Here is a 16,293-nt window from a genome sequence, read left to right as displayed (position 1 = left end):
GAACCACTGCTGACCTGCTGTCCTATTCCCAGGCCAAATCAGCTTCACACCAGCTGGTGCTAGGAAAGTGTGTCTTGTAAAAATGCAAACTGGGTGCATCTTCACTGTTAAAGTTCAAACTTAAATTGGCCACAGGGGAAGTTGCTACTCTGGAGTTCCTCTTTCCTGCATGCTGGAATGGGATAAACTGGTGTGACCTTCTTTGTAACATTCATTATTTTGATGGACTCCAGCAATGTCTTGGAGAACCATGAAATGCTGATGTATTAACGTAGCTCTTTAATGTGATCTTTATGTTTTAAAGTGTTTGTTTGTCAGCAGCAGCACTGAGGAGTTTCACCAGTGTTGGCAGGATGAAAATATCAGCCTTTTACAACAGCAATAATCCATTCCCTCTTGATGCTGAGCTGAGGGTCACAGTCTCTGAGGACAGTGATGATCCAGCCGGGCGCTTGCTGTTGCGTAGTGGCTCCACTGCGGGCTCTCGGACAAAGCCCTCCACGCCCTTGCAAGACATTTGCCTTTCCAAGCAGCACCATGAGCTCTATCAGAAAAAGTGCTTCCAGAAGATAGCCACAAACCTGAGGTTCTCCAAAGACGTTGTGGAGCACAGAGGGCTGCAAAGTTTGTCATATAAAGAGTGTGATTTCAAGGGTCTCTATGATGCTTCTGACATCATCCAAAAGTCAAAAAGGAAAGAACCCACTGGTAAGAAAGTAAGGCAACGACTGCTTAAGCTTCACCCTCTGGAGCAACCACGTTGCCATATAAAACTGGATTTTTCACCACCTAAGGACATCATGATTAAAATCCCCATGGAAGAGAGACTGCAGAGAGCCAAAATGGATAGCTCATTCAAAGAGTCATCTCTGCCACCTATTACTCCTTCTTTTCCCTGTGAATCTCCTGCCTCACAGACTTTCCTGACAGAACCCTATGAGATGTTATCCTCCTCAGTGACCAGAAGACAGTCAAAGAGAGTACCCACAGATAACATCCAAGAATCAAAGAGTGAGGGCCAGGGATGGGAGCAAATGCTGTTGGAGAAGCTGAACAGGTCCACTGCTCAGTGGATTGTGAATCAGCAGCCTGCCTGGGGTGGCTGGATTCAGGAGAAGGTCCGTGGCTTCAAGAAACAAAAGTTTGACTGGAACAGAATCAGGGATGAACTCTCTTCTGAAAGCGAGTTGAGATTATTGGATGCAATTCAAGCAGAAGAAGATGCTGTGAAAGCCAGTCCCCAGAGCCATATGGAGAAGAAACCAGAGACACTGCTTCCAGTTTATTACAGGTGAGACTGACTCATTCAACAGGAGTATTAGTGTGGTAGACGCAATTCTCTCTTTTGGCTGAATGCTGAGTGGCAAATGCATTCCCAGTTCTGTGGGAAAATGTCAGTTGTGGAAAATACTTAGAAAATCCAAAACTAAGAGCTTTTTCAAACAACTGACAGTTCAATTTGTTTTGTTGCAAAAACACTGAAACAGGAATGTTTTGCTGTTTCCGAAACAAAATATGCTCCCCAGGCTCCCTGGAAGCTCTGGCTTTGTGGCAGCCTACCACGTTAGCTGCCTAGGAGCTTGGTAGCAAAGGTTCCCAGGGCTTCCCAGCTCCTCAGCTGCTTACCTGGCAGGCTGCCCAGGAGCCAGGAAGTCCTGAAAGCCTGGGATTTCTGCCTGTCACCAGGCAGGCTGCCGCAGAGCCAGGAACCTTAGGAGCCCAGGCTGCCCAGCTGCCAGCCAGTTGGACTGGCCAGGACCCAGGGAGGTGGGCTAATTGGGAGGAAATAGGCTGTTTTCTGTGAAAGTTTCATCAGAATTGACACGTTCCCACAAAATGTTTAGATTTTGATAAATCAGTATTTTTTGACAGAAAAATGTTCCATTGAAAAATTCCCAGCCAGCTCTACGTAGGCTTTCCAAGGTGAGCTAATACCCACATCTTTCATTGTTAGGCTAATGTTATCCTTCCCTCTCCCCTATCTCCTTATCGTAATATTTATATTGCTATAGTGCCTAGGAGCCCCCTCTCATGCACCAGGACCCCATTGTGCTAGGTGCTGCACAAACCCAGAACAAAAAGACAATCCCTGTCCCCAAGAGCTTACGATCTGAATGTAAGACAAGAGACAACAGATGGGTATAGACAGATGGGGGAATACGAGGAAACAATAAGACACTATTGGCCAGCATGATAGCCAGTGGTCTTAGCACACCAACAGCTTAATTGCTGGCACGTTTTTTATATGCATCATGGCAAAGGAGAGGTTTGAGGACGGTTTTGACATGTGATGATGAGAGAGTTTTGCAGATGTTTATGGGGAGCATCTCTCAGGTGTGAGGGGCAGCATGAGAGAAAGCACAAAGGTGTTTGTTCAGAAATTTAATAAGTGGGCATTGGAAGCTGGCTTCCCACGCCAACTGGAAGTGAGCATCAACAGCTCAATAGAGAATGAGATGATAGAAAGAGTGGGGATTGACTGTGAAGGGCTTTGAAAGTGAAGACAATTAGCTTCTGTGTGATGCAGTAGAGAAGGGGAACCAGTGTTGGCATGCAAAGAGAGAAGTGACATGGTCAAAGCGACACACTAGGGAAATGATCTTTGCAGCAGCATTCTGAATGGATATGAGCAGGGAAGTTTTCATTTGTCAAGGCCAGAGAAGACCATGTTGCAATAACTGAGATATGAGACTTCTCATTTAATAGTGACTGCCAGGGTAGTATCTTTCCTTCCTTTGGGAGATGGAGGGATAAAACACGGCTTCTTCTGATGCCATTATGCCACTCCATAGATCCTCAGTCAAGGGATGGGGTGCCAGGTGAATCATATAACCTGATTATTGCCCTGACGCATATTGTTCTGGTGGGGCTTGGTGCGGTGATGACCTCTGCTCCTTTTGATGTTCAGAAACAGTTCTCATCATTTCAGGGTTGCTTTCTGATTACCAGGTTTGTTACAGATGCTCACCTAGCCTCCGAGAGGTGCTTTCAGCCTGCCTGGCAAATTCCATGCAGAGGTACTCTGCAGAGGGGAATGGGTGCTATGATGGCAGACAGCCAGTGGAGTGAAGCAAATGATCCTGAAATTGCTCCCAAGGGAACAGGAATGTTTAAAGTGATACTTTTGATCTTTGAGTCAAGATGGCCTTTCAACTTGTGCATACTCACAAGAAACCATCCTGACCAACTGTTTATGGTGATCATTTTCTCCCCCTCCATGTATAGGTATCCTGGCAAGGACTCAATTTAAAATCTGTTTTAAAGAGATCTCTTGTCTCCCCCAGGGTGGCTAGCGTGGCCTTATATTTGTGTATTTGATATGATACCTATCTGAACATCTCCCTAAATTGTGAAGTGCATACAGAAGATAAATGTATCCCTAACTTCCAAGACATCAGGGACTTTTTTTTTCTTTGTGAGAAGGCTAGCAAGTGAATGTAGTGAATGAAGCTATGGAGCATTCATTAAACAGTCAGCAAAAATTATCACGTTGTTGCGCCAGCCAAACTGTGTGCTGAATGAAGCACAGGTGGATGGGCTGTGACACACACACAAAAAAAAGTGATTGTGCAATGGAGCAGCTCCTCAAGATGAGATAGGTAATGACCAAAGTAATGCAGGTGTTCCAGGAATGCCGAGTTAAGTGCTATTTGAGTTTGTGAGAATTATAAAAGCAACATTTGAATTTTTGTAGAACAGCATAAAGTGGATATTAAATGCAATTTTTGATAAATACAGCAAAAGGGCACTCTTGCCCATACTATCCCCTTTCCCCCTAATTGCTCCCACTATAAGGCGATGCTAGGTTAACAGCATATTTCCTTTTTGTCAGGTTACCTGCTTACTGCCCTAGGGTGCTATGGACAGATGACCCAGTTGGTACCAACAGTACAGCTCATATAATAGGAAAGAAGTGTCTTAGACCAGCATCTCGTTTGAAGAACCGGGAACGGCTGAACTCCCGTGTTGGGAAATATTCCTACACCACTAAGAATGCCTTTGAGCAGGAGCTCTACTTTGGTAATGTGAACTGAATCTCCTACAAATTCCTGGTTTATGGTTTTATGTGGTGGATGGATGATCTGGCCAGGCCCCAGTACACAGGAAGCAGCCTGTAACCACAGGATTAGTGACTTTGAATCAAGTGTTATGTACTGAAAAATATGGACAATTGTTGTAAAAACTGAAAGAATTTCCTGATTTAACTATATTAACACTTTTAATCCCAAAGGACTAGTGCCTCATAATGCAGCGCACTCTATGTGGGGCTACAACTTGAGCCCATTTGGAAAAATTGTTAGTGCAGAATGCGGCAGCCTGCTTGTTTGCTGCTGCACACAGACAGCTCATTGCACCATGAGGGGTCCTTGATTCTGGAACTCACTCATTTTGTTGATCCTACAGGTACTTTTTTAGGATACACTGAAAGGTCTGTCTCTTTTCCTGGGCTTTTGGTGATGGGATAAGGTGGAGGATAGTAAGTACTGAAAGTCTGGATAATCTTGTATTCCTTGGTATTTTATCATTTGGCAATTGGAGTAGATTTCAATGAGCAAATAGTTTGTTTGGATGTTTATTGTTCCTTGTGTATATTTAAAATAATTGAACAAGTATGTGGAGCTTGAGGTAGGAATTTGTTAAAGGGGCACCATCAACTTAACCAGACTTCTGTCCAAAATATTCTACCGATTATGGTTACAAGTAATCCTGAAGATTACTGTTCTCTGTGTGTATTTGGCAGCATTCTGTGAATGGTCAGATCCACTAGTTCCTGTTTAGTCAGCTTCCCCTGTTGCTTGTGTGGGTCTTTCACACAGCAACAATGGGGAGAAAAGCATTTTAAAGAAACAAGAAAAATGTGGTCGTAAAGCTAAAGAAATTGGTGAGGGGGGGACTCAGTCAGTCCCTGAAACTATTTTTAACTTGTTTTTTGAGGTTAATGGTGAGTTCTCGATTAAATAATTTTGCCGTGTTTATGCTGATATTGCTAACATGAGCCCTGTGCTCTTATCTGTGTCAACACTGTGAAGTTGTGATCTGCTCCATCATCCCCAGGATAAGAGAATTCAGTGGGAAAAGACTTTCATCCATATTTAAAGGGGACAAAATAGTGTGTAGTTAGCCTACCAGTTGTGTGTTGCTGGAGCTTCAGGAATGACCCCAGATCAACTGACTTCTGGACTGGCTTTGTTGCAGTGTTGATATGCTGGTCAAAGTCGTAAAATTCATTGCTGAAGTGGAACCAATAGCTCCAAAGCCACAGCTGCCTTGTAATCGATTCCTGCAACCCTCACTGGGCTGTATTGTGAGGGCCCTCCCAGCAATGGCAATAGCTGTTTCAGTGCATTCTCCAAAATCCTACAGAAAATAATGGATTTATCCCTCTCTTGGTATATGTTTATGATCTACAAAGCCTGATGGTGCATATAGACAGTGACACTCTCCCATGTAGTTGTTTGCTCCTGTTTATATTTAGGGACAGTCAAGATTGTCCATCAGATGGATGAAAGAGGGAAGGAACACTTCATCCTGGAGAATCATGATGAGTACTACAAACACCTCCAGCAGCACTTCCCAAGACCTCCAGAGCACTGGAGTTTCAAACCACAGAAAGGGGCAGGTAAGAGACCTGTGCCAACCTGGTGAACACTGAATATTTTAGAGCACTGCTTCTCAACAAGTAGATCATGACACTCAAAAGAGATTGTATAGGGGAAATCACTCTCATTTCTTGTCTATGGCTTTTCATTGAAATAGACTTGCTTGGTTACTTTTAACCGAGTCCTCCTAAGTAGTATCACATAAAACAATGTGGTGATTTTTGTGGTGTATCCTTTGAAATGCCACAGGAGCTAGTGCCGAGGATTCTAGGATGCATCTGAGCAGTATTAGTTGAGAGGAGCTGAATGTGGAATCAAGGTATGAAAGAGGATGAGTACTCCTGCTTTAGGTTAAACTTCTCAACACCGTTGGATATTTGAGGAACACCCACAGATCAAATATAGATTCCTGCAGTGGCAGTCTTTTGAGCACAGAAGTTGGCTTTCTGCAGCCAGAGTCTGTTGAAGTGGAGAGTTCCCTTCAGCAAGAGTGTTTTACTCATCCACTGTTTTACAGCAAGACCCCTGTGTGGCCTGTCCATACCTAGGGTAGCTCACCTGAAAATGCCAAGGGCAGGGCAGGCTGCACAAAGGAGAGTAGATTCTCTCAAACTGGTGGCTAACACTGCAGTTAGATTCCCCAACCAGCTTCAAAGAGTGCTTCTGATTCCCCACACTGGTTAGCAAGAAGCTAAAACAAACAAAAAAATGACAGTGCCCCCTCTACTGCATTTCAGTCTCTGGCTCCCGGTCAGCAACTAGGCCCAGTAGAGGTAATTTATTTAAAACGCTATTCCCTTTACCAAAATGTTTTCCTGACCCCAAAGGGTCAGCCACATTGCCAGATCAATATAAGTTTGGATCTTACCCAAAATACTATGCTGCCAGCCAATCATTTAGTAAATAAATTAAAGGTTTATTATAAAAGGAAAGAAACAAATGAGAAGAGAAATGTTAAATGGTCAAAACAATCAGATACATACAAGTGACATTAAAGTCCATAAAATATATATCATATTCTCAGCAGAACTGTGGAGTTTGCAGGCTTATACAGTTCCTCTGGTGTACATCAAGTACCCGGATAGGTCTCAGTCCTTTGTTTCACAGTTTCAGTTCTAGATGAGTTGATCCAGAGATAGGAAGCAGGAATGAAGATAATGTGGGGATGTTGCAGCTGCCTTTTATGTCACTTCTCCATGTCCCAAACACAGCCACACAGCACATGGCATGGAAAAGCCCCAGAGTCCCCTGTCCCTGGGCATGTTCTTACATGTCCTGGTGACTCATAAGGTGTAGCCCCTGGGTTCTTTCTCTGGATTCATAGTACCTTTGAGTTCCCTTGATGGGCCATAAAGCAGGCTTAGTGCTGCTTCCATTGGGTGTCATCCAAAAACACAGCACAAATGTTTGGATAAAGATATATCATACATATTTAGAATTCAATACAACACTGATACATACATATATATGTGCTTATCAATCTTAACGAATTATAACCTTTACATTGGTACCTGACATGGCATATCTTGTATGAATTATTGTAATTTTGCAATATTGATATAAATAATAATGTAACTGGCCATTCATATTCCACCCAGTGTCACACCCTGTCCCTGTATCAAGTCCTGTAATAACATATTATTGCATAATTGAAAATTATGTGCATGCTCACATGCCCACAAGGGGCAGAATTAAGGTTGCATAGACACTTCCTAACTTTTGTGTGCTTGATTTTTAACCTTAATAATGTTCTTTTAATGTAATAATAAAAAGCAGGGAGGATGAACCCACAAGAAATTATATTATCTGCAACTGTAATGACCTCCACAAGAGTCATCAGCAGGCTTTGGACTCTAGGACCTTAGATTCACAACACAGATCTCTACAATTTGAGCTAAAGGAATAAGTCCTTAGCTGGTAGCAGCAATAGACTGCTATCCTCCGTGAAACAGCCACCTGAGGAGGATATTTAGCACACTGAAATAATGGGATATATATGCAGGAATAGCTCCGTTACAGCCAGCATACCCAAGTGCATAGATTTGGCAGATTCTTTCTGAGAGGCAGTGTGACTAGTGTGATCAGATAGCAAGTGTAAAAAATCGGGAGAGGGCGTGGGGGATAATAGGCGCCTATATAAAAGAGACCCCTGAATATTGGGACTGTCCTTATAAAATCGGGACATCTGGTCACCCAAAGTGCAACTAAGTGGATGTGACTTGGTTCTGTTCCTGCCCTGCTCTGTGATCTTTTGCAATCTTCCACATTCCTTCTCTAAAATGAAAAGGGACTGATACAGACTTTTCTCTTATAGTAGGGGTATGAGGCCATACTCAATAAAAACTGAAGTTTTCAAAATTATTAACATTAGTCAGTAGAAAAGGTGGATCTAGAACCTGTGGTCTTCTGGACAGTTCAATGCACCCTCTCCTATGCCAAAGAGTATTTCAAGGGGGACAAGCAGCAAGAGAAGATGGAGCAGAATCCATTTTTTCTGTCTTCTTTGGATGGAGATAGTATTTTGAGGCCCCTCCAGAATGATGCAGGAGGCTCACTGAGGCCTGAGAGCATGTAGAGTGCAATTGGAATGTTCATAAAATTAAGGACAAGTCTTGAACAAGTTCTACTGAACATGTGCAACTGGCAATTTTCTGGGGCTTGTAACTTGGCTAAATATGGATAGGCTTTCATGGGAACAGAGAAAATACTTCTCTAATCACAGGAGTATCCCTTGCCCTGCTTCGACCTGTGCTGTGCCTGCTCTGAGTGTATGGAGGCTTTAGTCTTCAGAGCTATTCAACAAACACTACATTCACATTTTTTTTTAAAATTTTTTAAAGAAAGATGGCTTAGCTAAGTATTTGGAAAACACACTGTCTGAGATATAACTCTTAGTTCTACTAAAAGGGACAACTTCCAAGTCTTCATCCGCCTTCAAATTCCCTATGTTAAACTATCCAGTGTCCTGCTTATATATCTCTCCATCCATCTAGATTCTTGTCTCCTCAGTCTACAAATTTACTGAAGTGAACACAAGATCTATCTCTCTCTTTCTCCTCCCTCCCCATCATTCTGTAAGGGATTTAAAAAAAAACAAAAACAAAAACAAAACTTAATGTCAGTGGGGCTAGTGAAAGAAAGCTAGGTACAAGAAATGAATTTTACAATTTGTTTAAAAAGCTCTGAGGTTTGTGGTCTTTCTTAGCTGACCATTTTGGGCACGGGATAAAGTGGACTGGTGCTAATCTGCTTCTAATAATGTTGTCTGAGTAGCTCGGAGGCCTGAGAGAGGAACCTTCCGTTGGATTGCTCTGCCTACCCTTGCTGATGACTTTGCACAGAGGGGCCAGGAGTTACCTCCTACAAAGACCAGGAGAGGGAGAGATGGGCACAAGGAGCCTAAAGAAGTCCTGCCTCAGCATGTACATATCCTCAGGACTATGCTGGAGCAGTGGAAGAACGCATGGAAGCTGAGTGAGTAGATGTGTTTATTGAAATTCCAGTCTTTATAGTCAATAGTGACTGAAGGTAGCCATTAGTCTGCTTGGTCAGTCATGCGAGAGAAACTGACAGTCTCAGATCATTTCTCAAAAACTCTTTTCTATTCATAGGTCTTTAACAATAAATAATATCTTTGATTCTAAGAGGTCATGTAGTCTAGTCCCCTCAGTGGGGGATTGTTCTCTCCTGTATATTCTCCAGTGCTTTGTCCAGTTTAAAATGAATCCAGAAGTGGGGCTTCCACCAGTTCCCTTGGGAAACTTTTCTACAGTTGGTAGATCTGTTAAAGAATCCAGTTCTTTGTTATCTGAACACATTTTCTTCTGTCTCCTTCCTTTCTAATGCTCAGCTCCCCGGTGGCAGAATGCAACTATTGAAGGCTTAATGAGGGCCCTCACATGTATACATGAAGTCAATCGGATCATAGCTCTAATAACCTGTGCCACCGCAGTGGTGGAGCGACCCAGACTAGGCAGTGACAGCCAGGAGTCAGGTGAGAGAAACCTAATTTGACATTGTTGCTCTACACTGTTAATGTGAGGAATCGTATTGTTATGAAATACGGTTTATGAATGAAAACAAGGGGAATGGCCTGAGCCCTGAACTTCCCGGATATTATTGGAATCAGTGTTCTATGACATCACTGGCACCCAATACGAATGCTCCATTTAGTCCTAGTCTTTTAAAGCCGTTTCATAAATGACATGTATTAAGTACCCTAAATTCAAATGATTTGATTAAATCTTATTTTCAAATATATGTAACTTCTGAACGCATCCCCTCAGTTCCAGATGTGATATCCTGTATATATTGAAATATGAGAGGAGCCATGGTCTTGTGGTTATGGCATGTGGCTGACAGTGAGGAGATAAGATTGTCTCCCTAAGTGTGCCACGAACTTCTTGTGTCTCCTGCGACAAATTACATGCCCTCTCTTTGCCTGGGTGTCTATCTGTAAAAGGGGGATAATCATGCTTTGCTACTGTGCCATAGGTTATGAAGCTTAATTCACTATTGGTGTGAAACGCTTTGAGATCCTCAGCTGGGAGGTGCTAGAGAAAGGCAGAATATTGTTACTGCAGTATATTTGTAAATTGGATGTTTAATCAAACATTCCATATAGCAAATGCATAGAAAATATATTGCTGTTACTGTAAGGGTAGTAGAGGGAGAGATAGAGAAGCTGCTGTCTTAATCAGAGCTCATTATTTCCTGAGCTGTAGGACTACATGGCATTGGAAGGACCCCAGTTATTCAGGATGTGCCTATGGAACTACAGCCTTTGCTTAAAAAGACTCTGAAGGATGAGAACGCCCACGTGAGAATGGCGGCTGCTGTGTGCCACTATGCCATAGGGATGTGGAACGATGAGGCACGAATGATCATGAAGGATGCTCTGGTACATGGTAAGTGGTTTTACTGCTGTTTCCCTGTGTAGTTTACTTTTCTCCTACATCTTCATCAACTTCAAAATCCCTGCTTTCAAAACCTGAGAAAGCTAGATGCAGTTCCCTCTAGAACCAGCCAGTGCCATTCAGTTTATTAGCAGAGTGGGTTGCTGGAAAGTAAGGGAAAGGGCCTGTCCCAGTTTGGAGTGCACTGCCTCTGAATGTTCCTTACCCCGGCCAGCCCCAGGAAGCTTGGCATTGGAATTGATAACCTCTCTAAGACAGTGTAATGTACTAAACCACCAGTGCTTCCACGCACTCACTTCATGTCATTCTACTTCAAGACAGAAGGAACCCTGATCAGGCCAGGTGAGGTGAAATGGGTGATCCTTGAAAGACATTCAGTTCCTCCTGGGTTGGGGCTTAGCAGTTGTTCCACCCTGCACAGCAACACTATCTTACATTTTAGAGTAGGAAGTGAAGAATATTGTGTCCAGCTGACATCCTTCTGTGATACTTTGGAAAGAAGTTTGTGGTCCAGACAATTAATTGCACTGCAGATATTTTCCGTGACTCTCCTATGAAGAGAAATGGCTGTCTGGTATTTATTAGTTTTGCTCTAGGAAAAGAGGAGCCTCTTTTAAATTAGTTATCACAGGAGTCTGGGTGCATCATATACCTCACATTTCAAAGGTGTCGTGGTTAATGCTCTGTCATTTCTAAGAGGCTAGTTAAAGCAGTGGCACTCACATGGTGCTGTTTTTTTGGACTAATGTTTTATTAATAATTCTGTTGACCCAAGCACAAGTCACAGTTTGGAGCCTAGAGGGTGTTCTGGTTGGGAGTAGAAATTGATGATGGATTCTAATAGGAGTTTTTTGGGTTTTTTGGAGATGTAATCTTGTTTTTCACAAGTCATGTACAAAGTTCTGCTTCTCCAAACACAGGAAGAACCAAAACTAATGAAGACAGTGTCTTTGCTTATAGCCCCAAACCTAATTTGCCATCATCAAACCCAGGAGCCCCCTCCCTGGCTTCTTCCAGGGTCATACATTGTGCTTATATATGTGGTCTCTGTCTTCCCAGTCTGTCTTGCTTCAGTTCCTCTTGAGTCTTTCTCTGTCATGCATGCAGGTAGGTGCACACACAGTTTCACCAATCAAAGCCCAGTCTTTGCATTTGAAAACCTTTGGGTTACATGATTCAGCTTCTGTTTAGTGTTTACATGTCTTTGTTTTGAATGCTACTACTGTTGTTCCAGTCACCAGGTTACAATAGCTTCTTTACATTTATTCTGAAGGGAAGGCAGCAGCAATGCCTGACCCATAACAAGGTTTAGCCCAATCCATAGCAACTCTTTGCATTTACCTAGTATCTTTAATCATAAGATCTCAAAATGCTTTACAAATGTTAGTGAACTATTGTTCACAATATCCCTTTGAGGTTGGCGAGTATCAGTCCCATTTATTTAAGAGTAAACAGAGGCACGTAACTTAATCATCTTGTACAAGGGCCCAGAACAACTTACTGACAGAGTCCGTAATAGAAATGGGAAATCCTGACTACCAGCTCCCTAGGGCAGTCATTAAACACTCCTTCCTGGTGCTGAGCAGAGATGTTAGGCATCTCCCCCTGGTAAACATTAATACTATCTACCCTCTGACATTGGTGGAAAACTTAGTTTCTGGGTCTAAAATGTAGACCTATTACTGGATTTCTACAGGCTTATCATTTGCAACAGAATTTAGCAACAAGGATTCATTCAAGGTTGGTCTTGACTAACCCTAGGACTCATGACATCAATGCTAGAAGGCAAGACATACACTGTGTGGCATAACTCCCTCCTTCCTTTCCTCTAGTGTGAGCTTTCACATCAGAAACAGAAACATCCCATACAATTCCCTCACGCCATAACTTCTTGTAATCCCAATAACACTTCCTGCCACCCAATAAGAGGCCTTATTTCACTATACCTCATGGGACACATTTCCCTTGGGAGCTGAGTTGCTTAGTCAGCCTCCTGAGGTCAGTGGGTGACATAAGATATTACCGCCCTCATCACAAACTTGCTTTCCAATTCTGCAGGACTTGAGCAGTGAGAATCAGGGCTTCGACCAGACCTGAAGTCTTGCACAAGGCAGTTTGGAGCATTAGTGCTGGGGGTTCAACTCTCAGTGCTTTGAGATGTACTAAACAAAGTGCTATGGCAAGAGCATGGACATCATATATCCTGCAGTACAGTAACTTTTTCTCTTTCTTTTCCCTTGTTGGTAGGCAATTCTGCAGACAGCTGGGCAGCAGCACAGTGCCTGGCATTGGACGGCATTGTCACTTTCCCTGTAGTAAAGAAGATCCTTTCCCAGATGTTTGATAAGAACAACACCACCACAGAGGAGCAGGCGTGTCTTCTATTAACTCAGCTTAGCGAACGCACAGTAGGTAGCATCGCTGGGGAGGAAAGAGGCACCACAGAAAGAGAAGAAGGATCTTTGTGGTTGGGAGAAGCCCTGCCTTCTAGCTCTGTCTCCCTCTGGGTGAAATTCACCCCATGCAGAAGTCCAGCGCAAGACCTGTGCACCACTTAACTCCTTGTCCTGAACCTCTGCACAGGGGTGATTTTCACACTCTAGAAGAAATGACTGGACAGAGTCTGTTCTGCTATGGTTTATTTCTTACTTTATTCAAAGCTGTATCTCAGGTCTTCTCAGGGTATGTCTGCACTGCATGCTCCTTTCATTGGTGTATAGTGTACATATACTACATGCCCTCCCTCAGCCTGGGTATAATTAGCAGTGTAAATGGTGAGGCACTGCTTAGGTGAGTAAAGATATGCTTGAACCCAGTGGGTAAGTATCCAGGTACTGTATGTACCCTACAGGGCTCTCTACTCACCCAAGCCATGCTTCCCCTGTCTACACTGCTATCTTTAGCAGTATAGTGTCCTGCTGCTTCCCCATTTCTAGAGTCTTTCCCCACACAGGGAGCTGCCAGAGCCTTTCAGAGCTTCATAGTGCTGAGCCTTTCCCTGCTGCCTCCCCACTGCCAGAGCTTTTCACTGATGTGTAGCTACACACCGCAGTGTGGATGCAGCTTGCTTTTCAATGCAGAATGCAGGTACACCCCCTACACACTGCTGCAAGAGGTGTGCAGTGTAGATCAAAGCCTCAGTCATTTGAGAGCAGAAGCAATTTGTCTCTTGGTTCTGCATTTAATTTAATTTAATTTATTATTGGATAGGAAAATATAGTAAAAATAAAATAAAAGTAAATTAAAATTAAAAAAACAATTTTGTTATGTTTCCATCTGTCACTCTACACAGCAAGAGTTTCTGCTGCTTTCATTTCCCAGGTCCTAAAAGGTACAAAGGTTAATCATTTCCTTCCCACAACTGTCTATGAGCCCTGGCCATGATGCTTCCTCTACAATAAAAGACATTCTATCAGAATTCTAACCCTCTTTCATTGCCCTCACCCTCACTTTTGTCCTGCTAAAGAAGGCGAAATTCTCTTTTCATCTGTCACGATGGTTTTATTGAGATTTTTTATTAGGTGATTTTTCTGTATGGTGTATCATAAAAACATTCCCTCTCTGGCCAACTAAAGGTCAGTCAATAGTCTTAGGCAAAATAGCATAAGACAACATTTCTGTAAAATACTGTGGGCAGTCCTTGACCTTCTGGATGAGCCTGTGACCTCTCTGCTGGCTCTTCCTTTGTGATCATCTAGGTACTATGCCAATTCCTATTGTGCTTGCTTTACCCTGCACGGTTTCTAAACAGCTTACCCCTCTTCCAGAGCTTGGTTTACTCCCTACTAGCAGCCAAATTGAACAGCTGCCAGTGGAAAGATCGGATTTTGGCCTGCAGGACTCTCTCTCGTATCCGTGGGTATGTCAGCCAGGTAAGTCTCGTCTCAAGCTCCCTAGAGATAAGTAACTTTCAAAGTCTAAGTCTTAGCATATTGCAGCTGTTTAATAGTTTTCCCCAGGTGCTTTCACATCTACAAAGTAGACTGGATACATGGATAGTTCCTCTCCTCTCCACCAACAAAATATGCCTCCTACTGGCAACCTTGCTAAAGCTTTCCCACATTGTCCCTGGGGAAGCTTGAAAGGCTGTCTCCTACATCTGTATAACATTTTCAATTCCTGTAGCAAATGCGTGTCTTCAGAGGCCCCAAACACTGGTGTTGCAGATCTTGTTCTGTGGAGAACAAGCTGCAAGGTAAGGGCTCAGCTCTGCCCTTAGATAAGCCTAGAGAACAGACCTGGTACGAATTTCAACCAATCAGAGATCAGCTTTTCTCTCTGCTGCTCTATAATTTAAATTATATGCAAAAACTAGTATTAGGGTCAAGAAATCAAGATCTCACAAGACAGACATATTCCAAATTCTAAAATGCAACATTAGTGCTTAAATCTGCCTCTTTGTACACATGGCCTGTCTCCAGATTTGGGCCATTCCTGTTTCTGGGGCCTCTCAAACACAAGCGGCTGTGAGACGTGGGGTTGGGGAGAGGGATCTTCTTCCCCAGTCTGCAGAACAACTCTACAGACAGACATTCTGTGAAGTAGATTCTGACCCTTTATGCTGATCCACCAGCATGGAATGGAAGGATCCACGTAGCAGTGGGTTTTCCAACTCTACCACTCCACCGGGCTTCCTATGCCCCATCCCCTCCTGCACATGGCTACACAATGTGCTAGAATGGAGGTGGCTGCCTGCAGGGGATTAGCGCCTCCAACCCCTTCCCCCACACACACACACTCAGCCCTCTCTTGTGCAGCAGTGCTACACCATATCTATACCTGGGAGCCCTCCACACTCAGGAGGAGGGACTGGATTTGCCTTTAATCAGGAGGGGACAGTGGATGACCTATTCTGATCAAGCCCCTTCCTGATTATCCAAATATGTATTGATACTTTCTTTTGCAACTCCTGCCAACATCACAAACCCGAAGGACGGTGTCCATAAACCTGCAGTTAGTCTTCACTAATCTGGCAGAGGAGATCTCCATATTAGCCTAGAAAGCCTGAGAAAGGCATGTTAATGGAAATAGCTGAACCCAACCGACTTAATAAATATATTTTTCCCAATGACCGTCTTTGCCATTGTGTCTCACTAAAAACAAATCAATGTTGGGTACAGTTGATTCCACAGAAGACTTGGAATGGGTCATATACAAATATGAACATCAAATAAGATCAGACTAAAATCCTTGCTTGGAAGAAAAAGGAAAGTTTAATTCTTCTTGGTGGTTGGAAGGGACTGATCCTCTTAGGGGCTGAGCGTCCTCCACTGCCACTGACATCAGTGGAGTGGAGGGTGCTCAGCTGCTCTCAAGAGGTGCACAGTATCTTGCACAATTGGGTCCTAATGGAACTGGCTTGCTGTGACCAGAATGTATTTTAGATATCGAAGAAATGGTTTGACCCTTCACAAATGAGTTGTCCAGTAGTGACACCTTCTGGGTAAGGTGAAAATAAACCTTTGTGGCTCTCTTTTATACTGATTATTCATAGATCTATATGGCCTTGGTCTTGCTCCCTTTTAAAGTCAGTGGAAAGACTCCCACTGACTTCAGTAGGAGCAGGACTGGGCCTTCTGACTTCCACGCTTCTAATAGTTTCTTCTCAGCTGCAGATGACACAGGTCAGTCAGGACACCTCTCTTCATGACAGCTTCTGCTAAAGGAAGCAGCTCTCTGCTATGGGAAACCTTCCATTTAGAGGAACACCAGTAAAAGAGTAGAAAATATCAGCTAAATTGTATTTTAATCTAAGCAAAATGGAGGTGATACGATCT

General features: G+C 43.3%; 1 protein-coding gene across 1 annotated transcript in view; it reads left to right on the top strand.

Moving 5' to 3' along the window:
- The first annotated feature begins 353 nt into the window (after positions 1-353).
- HEATR4 (HEAT repeat containing 4) overlaps positions 354-16,293 on the top strand; it is a 39,103-nt gene continuing 23,163 nt past the window's right edge. The window contains 8 exon segments of the mRNA XM_067557873.1: positions 354-1,291; positions 3,833-4,020; positions 5,477-5,620; positions 8,874-9,074; positions 9,451-9,594; positions 10,325-10,507; positions 12,764-12,924; positions 14,284-14,388. Coding sequence (XP_067413974.1) covers positions 354-1,291; positions 3,833-4,020; positions 5,477-5,620; positions 8,874-9,074; positions 9,451-9,594; positions 10,325-10,507; positions 12,764-12,924; positions 14,284-14,388 — 2,064 coding nt within the window.

Source organism: Emydura macquarii, unplaced genomic scaffold (genome assembly GCF_026122565.2).
Source record: "Emydura macquarii macquarii isolate MOO-44397 ecotype Brisbane River unplaced genomic scaffold, CSIRO-AGI_Emac_v2 contig_1876, whole genome shotgun sequence".
Classification (NCBI taxonomy): domain Eukaryota; kingdom Metazoa; phylum Chordata; order Testudines; family Chelidae; genus Emydura; species Emydura macquarii.
Note: the sequence above shows the minus strand (reverse complement) of the source record. Positions and strands in the feature narration are given on the sequence as shown.